The following is a 12,567-nucleotide window of genomic DNA, read 5'->3' as shown; positions in this document are numbered from 1 at the left end:
CAGGATGTCATTATTTTTAAGTCACTAAACCAAAAGAAGACACAAATACATTTTATCAGTTGTCACAACAATCACAGAAGATTGAGGTAAGAAGGGAACCACTGGATGTCTTCTAGTGCAACCTCCTTGCTCAAGAAGGGACCCCTAGAGCACATTACTCAGGATTACTTCCAGACAGTCTTTGAATATCTCCAGGGAAGGAGACTCCACTTCTGTGGGCAACCTACACCAGTGCTCAGTCACCCTCACAATAAAGATCATCTTCCTCATGTTCACATAGAGCTTCCTATCCATCAGTTCCTGCCCATTTCCTCTTACCCTATTCCTTGCACCACCAAGAGCCTGGCTCCACCCTCTTGGCACCCTCCCTTCAGACACTCAGACATTGATGAGGTCCTTTCTCAGTCATCTCTTCCCAAGGCTGAACAGGTCAAGCTCCCAGAGAGATGCTCCAGTCACTTGATCATTTTTGTTGCTCTCCCCTGGACCCACTCCAGGAGTTCCTGTCTTTCTTGTACTGAGGAGCCCAGAAATGGACACAGCACTCCAGATGTGGCTTCACCAGGGCTGAGCAGAGGGGCAGGACCACCTGCCTCGACCTGCTGTCAAAGCTCTTCCTGATGCACCCCAGGATAGCAATGGCCTTTCTTGGCCACAAGGGCACTGCTGGCTCCTGGACAGCTTGCTGTCCACCAGGACCTCCAGGTCCTCCTTCTCAGAGCTGCTTTTCAGCAGGTCAACCCAAGCTAAACAAGGCTTCAAGAATTAAATTTAAAAACTTCCTCAAAACTTCCCTCAAAAGTAATCACATCCTAGCCTTGGGATGAAAGAGACGCAGCATGTTTATATCCCTCCTCATGTAACACACCACTGTCAATAACAAAACCCCTTGTGTATGAAAATACAACATGTTGTAAGAAGACATCTTGGCTAGTGAAGTGTGTATTCAGTAGATTGATTTTGGTCCTGTTGAAATTAGTTTTCAGCCACAGTAGAAAACAGAATAGTCACACTGTGATAGGGAAAACGGTACTACCATGCACATTATTGCTCCAATATATTTCAACTGTAAGAGTGCACAAAAAAAAAAAACCATTACTAAGTTGCATTCATCTTTAAAGTAAGAATTAATTTTCTTGATATGCATATTTTATGAAGACTATATATAAACTCTTAAGTGTTCAATCTGTAAGGTAGATCTACTGAACACAGATCATCAATCACTATAAAATACATAATTTCTTAAAATGCAGGCAGAAAACAGAAGTGATTATTAAGGAAACAATGCTGAATTCTAAGCTGAAGCTTCATCTGTCTTGCCACAAAAGTAAATGAGAATCCACAGAGCAACAAGTGTTCTGATTTCAAACACATATCTCTTAAGCATTCATGTCAAATCCAACTCCACTATTACTAATGGGAAATTTAAAACTGATTTTAGAAACACAGAAGGACATCACATTTGCAAGGTTACCACACAAGCTTACATCAGTTAAACAGAACAGTACAAATTAACAAATCACCATAGACCAGAATGGACAGAGTTTACCACAACCAGACAAGCTTGTCTGCATGATTGCAAATCAAGAGTAAAGAGGCAGAAAGTGAAAGGAAATAATATTATCAGTGTAAGAAGAGAATTACATAGGATTTCATTTGCAAGTTTCATTTGTAATGAGGAAAAAGACAAGTACACACAGTTAAAGTAATTGCAATTGTGGAAACAGAGCAGTACATTTTTGTTATCACAACCAGACACAGCAACAGTGAAAAAAGAGGACAGAACAAAGTATTTCTGAAGAAACAGGAAGGATTCCTGTAAGCCTGGAAGTAAGTACTATTGCAGTGACACTGCACATCAAGAAATAATGAATTTTTACAAATCAGGAGTGCAAAAATCCATTCATCTGCAGAACCACACAACTTAATAAGCGTGCCAAAGTACTGCTGTCGAAAGGCATCTCATGAGAAACATTAAATGATTTATGATAGCCCAATAGGCAAAAATATCTCTAATATCTTCTTTAATCATATGCACAGCATTAAATCATTCCTCCAGAAGCCATTCAAGCCCACAGTTCATCCACCAAGAGTCTCATGTTGCCAGGCACTACTGCTCAAATCAAGAGATTTTGTGCATGCATTTTTCCTAATGACAGTTGCACACATTAAAACTTTCAAACTAAGCCATTTGAAGAAAAGACATAGCTTTAAAAAAAACACAAGTTAAAAATAAAGGCTTACTCTAAGTGAAAAACAAATACAAATAGGTCAAGAGTGCCATGTCATAAGAAGTTGTCTAATCACAAAGGAGATCAAGAGAAAAAACATACAAAGATTATGAAGTTTAGGCAAAAGAATAAAAAGGGAGGAGAGTACTTTTGTCAAATTACATGAATCTTTGACAAAACACTATCCTGCATCTTTAAATACATGCATATAGATTATACACATATATAACCACAAGACCTGTAGATATGTATCCCAAGACTTTTAAGTTTAGGCATAAGCCTGACCTTGAAAGAAATGCTCTTGCTATATACAGCGGTTCCCAAGATAGTGATTTGAAATTTAAAACAGAGAACTGGCATCAATTTGTTCTGTAGCATAGAAATCTTAAACAGGACACTGATGACATAACATAAGCCATCAAAGGCTTTTAGCAAAGGTATTTGAAGTTTTCTACAGTAAAGGACTAATACAGCCTTCCTACTTCCACACCAGTAAGCACAAAGCAGACAGTTCTGATGACTCAATTGCATTTTTCTAGCTCGTATGGACTTGTAATGTCTGACAAACGCTGCCCATGTTTCAATACACACACTATTTGTCTCTCCCATGGATTTCACCCAACCTGATACAGCAGATTTAGACTTTTTTTCTATGAAAAAGAGTTTACTCAGAATTAAATACAAGAATACAAGTAACACTCAGAAGCATTCTGCCTCAGAACAAAATAAGCATCAAAATTACAGGCTCACAGGCAGAGATGTTCTGGGCAGCAAAGTGGTGACCTGTTCATTTAGGCCAGTACATTGCTTATTACTCTATTACCCTGTACAGACAAAACCCCCAGTCTCCAACAGACAAAGCACCTTAAGCCACCACAGACAGTGGTAGCAGACACACTGCTGGCTTTGGTAGACAATGAAACTCTGGCCTGCAAGGCATAGCGTACAAAACACACACTAAAAGCTGTCTTCCCCACTCCTTGAAGTATACAATCTCTGCCATAAGCAGCTTCTTGATACCAGCTTCCACACTGCCTTTTTTTGACCACCTTTTTACAATTTGCTAATCCAGAGTTGTCATGTTAAAAGCTAATGCATGTGGGAACAGCATCAGAATCATACCAAATGTGTCTCAAAAATCATGATAAAGGAACTTCACAATTTGCTTACAAATAACAAAGCCATGCACAACAGTGGTTAAGAAACACTCCTGCCAATAAGAGTTTACATTTTAAACGGTGAGAATCCCATAATTAGCTGTGCATACGTCGGTAGATCCAGCTGCACAAAGCTCTTCACAGATCAGACGTGTCCCCTTACAGAAGGTGACAAGTTGTTCTTTGGTTTACCTTTTCCTTCTCAAACTTAGCAGCCATTTACAAACATGCGATCAACCCTTTCCATATACGTTTCCCATTTATTTCCGACAATACATTGTTGGGATTTTTAATTCCACCAAGAATGTTAATCTAGCTTCAAAGGTAAAGAGAAATAGCACTGGCTGCTTTGTTCTCCCCCGAGTCATGCCAAACAGTAGTTGCTAAAAAGGTACAAAAGATGTATACAACCAGGTTCCACTAGGAACTCCAAAAAGGTTCATATCTTATTCAAAAATTGAATGGTTTTGTCTCACCACATTTATGGCTTCTATTGCAAGGAGTGGATTTTGGCAGGAGGTAGTGGCCAGCTATTTTTGCATCAAGAAACAGAACATCAGAATACTGTCAAGGCCGCATTCAGAAAAGACTATTCCAGATAAAGGCTGCATCTGCAACTTTAACTGCTATCATGTTGAAATGATTTTATGCACATATTAAATGATTTTCTTGGAGAAAATACACCCCAATCCATGACCTTTCATGAAAGCACGAACTCTATCACATACATACAAGACACCAAAATACTCTGAAGATTTATCATCTTACAAACTGGTATTTTTTATACTAGGCTTGCAAAGGAATAATTTAGCTGATTTTTTTTTGTTTTGTTTTTAGCAGTAGCATCCCAAGGGACTTTCATGGTAGACAGTAAAATGGAAGTTCATTTGCGTTTCTTTAAATTAAAAAGAAAACTGATCCTATTATGGCTAACTGTAACGCAGAGTCATCATGCATCAAGGTCTAAGTTTATAATCATTGCCAGGAAGCTAGAGCATACATAACCTCAACTGCAGGAGTAAGACTCCTACTTGCTGCTAACATCAGCTAGACAAGCAGCAGCACTCTGGAATAATGACTGTGCAACCCAATCACAGTCGCTTTCTTCTCACTCTTTTCTCCCCCAGTTCCTCCCTCACCCAGAATAAAAAAAAAAAAAAAAGGAAACAGTCACTGGGACCAAGGGCCAATCCTCCCAAACTATTCAGCATGTTAAGAGACCTGACTCAGCACACCCATCCCCCCACCAAAACAGCTGCTCTGGAGGTCTGTAAGCAAGGGCAGAAAAATGGCAATTTCAGAAAAGCGTATCTTTCAATTACCAGTCAACCAAAAGGCTCACCTTAGTCTCAGGCCTTTCTTCTTCCCAAATTCCAAAGACCTGATTCAGATAACAGAGGTGATGGACCTTCTCAGAAAAGGTCTGTATTAATTTTTAAAAATGGGAAACACTAAGCAAGCTAACCTAAATACAGAGACCACTAGCAAACTCTTCTAAAGCAGGAAAGGAACAAACTGCTCTTGCAATTCTCCATAGCATCTGGCAAAGGATACTAGCAATTTTTTTTAAATGAAGCAATAGATTTTAACTTCACCTTAACATTTATGACAATACTGAATATTATGCAATTATTCCTTGAAGGAGAGAAATTACTTAGTTTATGCATGCAAATATATTTTCATGTGAAAGTCCCAACTTATTTGCTGATTCTAAGGGAATGCATTCACTTGCATAAACCCATATTTTGTTATTCTACATAATGCTATCAGCACTATCAAACTCATCAAAAGATTCCACGTTCAAATACCAATCTTTAAGAAATTGACCTTAATATTTATGAAATCTTTGACAGACTCATTCAATATAAATGCCATGGATCTCTTTTCTGTCAGCCAATAACAGCAACCAGAATAGATACACAAAGACAGGACTGAATGAACCAATTTGTTTATTGAATCACAATGAACAACATGCCAGATATTCACTCACTGATTGTTGTTTGGAAATTTTGCTTTGGAAACAAAGGATCATTTATTTGTGTCTCCCTTGCCCTATTTAAGAGAGAACAAAATTAAGTTTCTAAAGAAGAAAAAAAATAAAGACCAACAATTTTCAATACTCTAAGTATCAAATTCTTCAAAAATACTATCTATAGCTGTATACTATTCCGTGAAGCATTCAGACAATAATGAACAAAAAGACATGCTTTTGTTCAAATCACACACAGCGGGATTATATGTGAGCTGACCCTCCATGCATTAATTGAAGACAAAGCTTTGCTTTGAGCTCATTACTGCTCTTACAGATTGGCAAGTTTAGAAAGTTTAGTGTCCTTCTCAGTTTCCCAATTTAAGATGTTTGGTTTAAAAGTACAGATGCATACCAGGAAATAAGCCCAAGTTTCATAAGTTCCATCACTACTTTCAATGCAAAAGAACAAATTAGCACATATGCAAAGAACAGGATAGGGAGAAAGAAAACAGAACAAAAACCATCTTCAGCAACTTTGTAACAGTTTAACAACATAACAGTTACATTCTTCAATAAAGAAAAGAAACAGCAGGCAAGTTTTCCTCCTAACTGTATTAATCAGAGTGTCTTGAAAAAATATAAGCAGCCCTAGTGATAAAAAGATAGATCATTTCACCAGTTCTCACTAGGGGTTTGATCTTCTAGAGCCACTGACATGAAGAGGAGCATGATTATGTCTTGATTGAGACTTTAAATAGTGCATTTCAGAAAGCAAAATCACATTACCTTGTTTTATTATATTTTTAGAGAACTGAACACATTGGGTTTCTGAAACATAATTAAAGGTATTTTGAGACTACAGCACCAACCAAAAACTCAAACATGTTTTCAGTCACCAGATTATTTCCGGAAATTGTTCAGAAACTGTTCTAGGATCCCAGTGAAAAGATGAGAAAATAGGAGGGCGGAGAGGATCTACAGGAATGTTTGTACTTCCTCCATTTCTGCTTAATCCTGCCAAAAAAAGTGTTCCAGACTGTCACATTACCAATATTGTAACCAACACTAGCAAATAACCCCACCACTACAGAACGTGCCTAGTTCAGAATAATAACTACCGATTTCCCAAGTTCAGCAGAAAAACATAAAACAAAATAGTGTAAGTGAGCACTTCCATTTCACTGACTTATTTTTGTTACTAAAAAAACAGGACCTGCCAACTAAGTTATCCTGCTGGTCTAATCCATTGAGAACGGTGTTTGTTATAAATTAAGCCAGGAATCTTCCCTGCAAAAAGAACCTCTGGTACACAAAGCAGTGTACCGGTTAGACACAAAAACAGTGATAAAAGAAAGCTGCTAAACTGCATGAAAATAACATGTAAGAGATTACCCCAGATTTGGTAAATCCTGGCAAACACCAAGTGTTTAGAATTCCTTTCAACTTTAACATCACCAGCACCCAGCAGGGTGTATTCAGCATCCCACAGAACCTGCACTTGTGTTTTTGTATAGGGGCTTAAAAAAAAAAAAAATCAAATCACAGCAACTGCAAAGTATGAAAGTTCGAGATTTCATTCTCAAATAGTCTCGATAATGAGCAGGTGGTATTCTCTAACACCAAATAATCATCTAAATAAGTAAGGGTCTGTATTACAACTAGAACTCAAGCCTAAAGGAACATAGTCAAGGAAGATATGTGGAAGACCTGTTCCACACATGCTAAGGACAAAAGAACAATCATTTCAGAATCACATTCTTCATCTAAGTTTTTTACCCTGAATCAAAGGGGTGCAAATTATTCTCAAAAGCAGAACCAAATTTATCTTACTGCCTGTAAAACAAGGTATTTCTTCAGCTACATAGTTCGTTTCACTCCATAACAAAGTTAGTAGCTGTAATGGCTTTTTACTTTGAATTTCAATGTAGTATGTGCTTGGCCTTATTCTGAGCAAAACCAGTAGACAATAACACATGATCTGCAGTGACTACACAGACAGCATCCACTCAGGACTTTGTTCTAACATTGTGAGTGTAACTTCCTCCTAGCACTGCCCACATTTTTAAGCAGCTGCAGGAAAGCTTTTGGAAAAAAATAAAATCAGACTATATATCAGTTCGTGATATAAAAAAACCCCACTGAAGTAAAGACGTTTTGAACAATAAATTCAGACAAAGTGAAAACAGCACCCTCTTGACTCTTTGGTCCTTTCAGAGAAAGCAGCTCCACGATAGAATACCACCAGCAGAGAAGCAAATTTTTAAACAGCTTTCTATTCCCATCCCAAAGTGCAGTTCAGCACCTTCTCAGGGCTGCTGATACAGCTGTTCACCAGCTGTGCTACAAATCACCAAAATGATCACTTAAAACCAGATACTTTTAACCTAGATCATTTCAGTGACCCAGTTTTGCAGAGCAGCCTCATAAACAGTCCAGGCATAAGCGAAAATGCCTAAAGGTTTTTACATCCTGGGTAAAGTTCTTACAAACAGGCTTCTCCCAAAAGAAAACTCAGGCTGCACTTACATCCTCAAAACGCAAGAAATCCACATGTACAGAAAGCATACTGAACTGTTCTATATTAAGGTATCTTTTAGATCTGCCTTGAGTTGGTAGCTCGACTCCTCAAATACCTTGAAATGAATATGTGCCACCTAGTGCATCAGTCACAGCCAAGCAAATAAAAATAACTTACCAAACGCCTAGCAAATTCTTTATTTTCTGAAAGAAATCCATATCCTGGGTGTACCTTGGAAGACAAAAAAAAAAAAATTCAAGCTGATTGAGTTCTGAAACCAGACACCAAAATTGCTAGCACATTTTCAAACACTGGGGATGATGAAGTACATTACTAAGCATTTAAATAGGTTTAATACCTTAAGAAACTCTCTTAACACACTGATTTTTCTGCCCTAAGTCGTTGAGCTACCATTTCTGAAACAAACTTTCCTTACTTAACTAGGGGACAACAGGGTTGTTTGCAGAGCAAATGGAGCTGTTTGCAGAGCAAATGGACATTTCTTTTGGTGATTTGCCTTCTGCTCTTTTTAGCTCCATTGCAGATTTCCCCATACATGCTCAACCACACTCCTCACTAACCACTGTAAAGTACTCCTCACCCCAAAATATTTCCAGCACTAACTCTAATAATGGTACATAGGTCCACAGTCGTAAGCCTCCTGTCTCTAGTGACCCCGGCTTGAGAGCACAATATACTCTCTTCATTAGTCTAAGTCAAGCATCCTGTGTGCCTCGTTTGCTCACACCCCAATATACATTCAGCCTAATTACTTGAGAGGACCATGAGAAAGTGTTTTCATTTTACTTTTTGCAAGTCACATAAGATTCTGGATCTAATATACTCTGATAGACAAAGTAGAAGCCATTTTATTCACCTCTTTTAAAGAGCCAGTAACCAGGTTTCATAATCAGAAACTCAAAGGGAAGAAAACACTGGGTTTCTTCATAGGAAAGTTTTTGGCCCCTGAAGGCACTGTACCAAAACATCATGTTTGAAACAAATGACAGTGCTGATCCAACTGCTAAAGGGTAGTTAGTGCTGCTGATACATACACATCAAATTTTATTTTAGTAAATGTTCTGTGTACAGTAGCTCTGAATAATACATTTATTTCAGTGACAGAACAAAGAACATTAGGAATGTGAACATGATTACATATTAGTTTTTCCTACTGATTCCTGTTAAGCTTTGAATCTCTGGCCAACTTGGAGGGAGAAAGGCAGACTTGCCCACATTTACACAAATTAGCTAATGTGCATTTTGTAAACATTCTGAAACAAAAACGATTATGGGATGCACCATTTATCTTCCTACAAGTAACACTTATATAACACAGAAAGTGATTCAAACGAAGTTTAAGCAAAAGCCTGTCTGGACACACTTTCCAAAACATTCAAAATAGCCATTATGGCATATAAAGGGTTAGCGCTCAAAACTAATTGGGATTTTTTTTTCCCGCAGCAAATTTGGAAATGAACTGAAGCTGCTCCCTGGTGTGAAAGCTGAATCCAGCAGCCACCTGCAGGATCAGCGACCAGTGCTGCCAGATGCTACAAAGCCTTTGATTTCCAGTAGCGATTTCAGACACATTTAACTCATGTGACATGAACTAACTGGAATAGCATATTCAATCACTTCCCCCCCCACACCTTTTAAAAAAAAAATACAAACTCTGGCTTTTCTGCTTTCTATATATGAAACAGCTGCAGCAGATAGACACATTCAGACTCACAGCTTGGGCCCTGGTTTTCCTAATGACTTCCATGATGGCATCCATGTTGAGGTAGCTTTTGCTGGTGGGAGCTGGGCCAACACAGACGGATTCATCCGCCATTTTCACGTGAACCTGAAGAAGCAAAATTCAGCATTAACAGATGCTCCCAGCAAAAATAATTACCATCACCCAGTTACATGCACACAAATCTGATTGTGTCAAAGATCATTTACATACCATAACCACTCTAAAATACACACTGAAATTACCAACACTGGCATACAAGTACTTGCACAATAAATCTCATTTCATTTAGCTCTGAGTTTAAGTCACTGTCAAAATGTTTTATTATTCTAATACATTATTTTGAATTTGATTAAATAAAATCATGACAAATAGAATTTCAGCTTCCTATACTGATCATCTATATGTAAATTCAGACTAAAAACTACTTTGTTACTTGTAACCAGGGTAGTCTAATATCTTAATACTTAATAACAAACATTCATGACCAGTTCTAAGCAGGCTCCCCAGGAAGTTGGGGATAATTAGAGTGAATTGAATGAAGGGATGCAATGAGTGTCCCTGCACAGCATCAGATCAGCACCATGCACAAATTAAAGCCTATGACTAAAGAGTTCAATATCACCACACGTGAACCAGAAAATCTTGAGAATTATTTAAGCAGGCTCATGTTTGATTTCTAATCCATCGTATCCTCATTTATATGCATTTACCAAATATTTTTTAGCCAAACAAAAAAAGGACAAACATCTCCAACATTTTATCAGGAATAATAAAATACCTGTGTTTGAAGTTAGAAGTCGTCTTACATCTCACACGAATGCTTATCTTTAAGAAGTTTAATTAGATTGGTCTTTAACATGTTTTCAGAGTTCAGAATACTTTCTTTGAAGTAAGATACACATATAACCATTAAACCAAACAACCAGTTTTTCCTCATTCTGCTTTTTGTAAGCTTCCTTTCAGTATGTATTTAAGAAAGCATGCCATTGCTTAAACTGTCCAAGATTGTTAGCTATCAGTAGGACTTGTTTAGAATGACAATTTGACATTTCCAATGCTTACCAGTTTTTAAAACTATTCGATATAATCTTCAGCATTTGAAACTGAGACTATATTGTCTAAAAATGGTGCTCTTTTAGAAAATTAATATTTGAGAAATATAAGACCCTGAGATGAGTTCAGCTGGTCAGAGTATGGTGCAAATAACACCAAGGTTGTGGGTTTGATCCCTGTATGGGTCATTCACTTAAGAGCTGGACTCTATAATCCTTGTGGGTCCCTTCCAACTCAGAATATTCTGTGATTCAGCATAATATTTTTGGTTTATTAACAGGAAATTTCATTCTTTGTGAAAAGGAATTTTATTTTCAAGTAGTACGAAGGCTGTCAAGTCTGTCAAACTAGTTAGAAGTTATGTAGTCTGGATACACTGTTGGCTCATTGAGAAGAAACAAGGCCAGAAAAAAAAAAAAAAACATCTACAAACACTGACAAGCAGCAGTCAGACAATCTTTTGAACAATACAATGAGAAATAAGTAGCAGGTAAATATAACAAATGTATCAAACAAGGAAGAGAGTCACTTATGAAGCATTTTAATTTTTTCTTCAGTTTTATTTACTTTTTCTGAACTTAGCAAAAGCTAATCCTACCAACAAGAAGCACATTAACTTGCCACCTAATTCCACGTTTCTCTCTGGAGACATATCTTAAATAGCTTCTGAATTTGCTATATTCTCAAGTATATGAGAGTTCACATAATCTCCTGGAATCACCACACATTTCACATTTCAACTATTGCTTCTATAAAGTCACAACTGTTTTGTTTTATCACTACAGCATTTGTCTCACAATATAAACAGAGCAAAACCAAAAAAAAATCCTAATCACTAGCACAGACAATCATGCAGCAGGTTTTAGTGCTTTCTAGTACATACACCTCAGCAACTAACTAACCTATTTTGATAAAATACTATCAAGATTAGCCTGTGTTGTCCTTCCTGCAGCACTAAGCTGAAGAAACAGCATGTGCCCCTTTATCTTCATGATCAGTTTATATGCTTAAAGTTGTTCTGAATCCCAGTATGGTTTACATTTCTAAACAAAGTCATTCAAGCTTAAGCTTAATTAAGCACGTATGTTTTACAAAACCAAAAGCTTCCTTATATAAAAGGACTAAATATCGTTAGATATTTCTAGGTATCAAGATGCAAACCCCACACCCACCCACTTCGCGCATTAAGACACCAACACAGTCCCACTAGTACCAAAAGCAGCCATAGAAAGTATTGCAAACCAATTGATTTTATACATATAAGCAGTTTTGTGCACTTTTCCCCAACATTCCCCTGCTCCTATCTGAATTGTTTCATTGCTATTCAATTCTTTGGAGTTTCAACTCTTCCTTTTTCACACTACCCTGTAACCTGGTAAACCCATTTCTCTTTGTTCACCTTACTACAAGTTGTTGGTGCCTTCTCTAGTTCAGTGCCAGTTCAGCCTTCAATACACCCTAATATACCTCACACAGGTATAACACAACAGAAAACCAGTAACCATATCACATTCATGTTACCTGATACATCTCCTCAGAGCACCAGGCAAACCTCTCAAAAAAATAAGTCTCCATTCCACCTCCACTAGTTCAAAACCTCTTGATTTTCAGGTCCCAGTGACAGCTTTTCCATCTAGGGGGCTTCTCATATCTACTTTTATTACAAGTAAACCAGCACACATATAAACTGGAAATCTGCTACTTCATAATGACAACTCCCTTTAGCATTTAGATTTCTTGGATAATGCACTGTAGTTCATGAAGAATACCCCAAATATTGTAACACAAATACATCATAGGTTTTTTTAGCATAGTACAAATGTAATTACTAGCAAACATTATAACAAAAGCCATCATTTGAGTCTACATGACAACTGAAACTTTCAGCTTAC

At 37.4% G+C, this 12,567-nt stretch overlaps 1 protein-coding gene across 1 annotated transcript in view; it reads right to left on the bottom strand.

Annotated features, from left to right (window-relative positions):
* Positions 1–12,567, bottom strand: part of PCCA (propionyl-CoA carboxylase subunit alpha) — a 273,796-nt gene that overhangs the window by 225,278 nt on the left and 35,951 nt on the right. Inside the window, exons 5-6 of the mRNA XM_032100130.1 lie at positions 9,614–9,727; positions 8,056–8,109 (exon numbers count right to left, since the gene is read on the bottom strand). Of these exons, the coding sequence (XP_031956021.1) occupies positions 8,056–8,109; positions 9,614–9,727 (168 nt within the window). The remainder of the gene's footprint in view (positions 1–8,055; positions 8,110–9,613; positions 9,728–12,567) is intronic.

Source organism: Corvus moneduloides, chromosome 2, assembly GCF_009650955.1.
Source record: "Corvus moneduloides isolate bCorMon1 chromosome 2, bCorMon1.pri, whole genome shotgun sequence".
NCBI lineage: Eukaryota > Metazoa > Chordata > Aves > Passeriformes > Corvidae > Corvus > Corvus moneduloides.
Note: the sequence above shows the minus strand (reverse complement) of the source record. Positions and strands in the feature narration are given on the sequence as shown.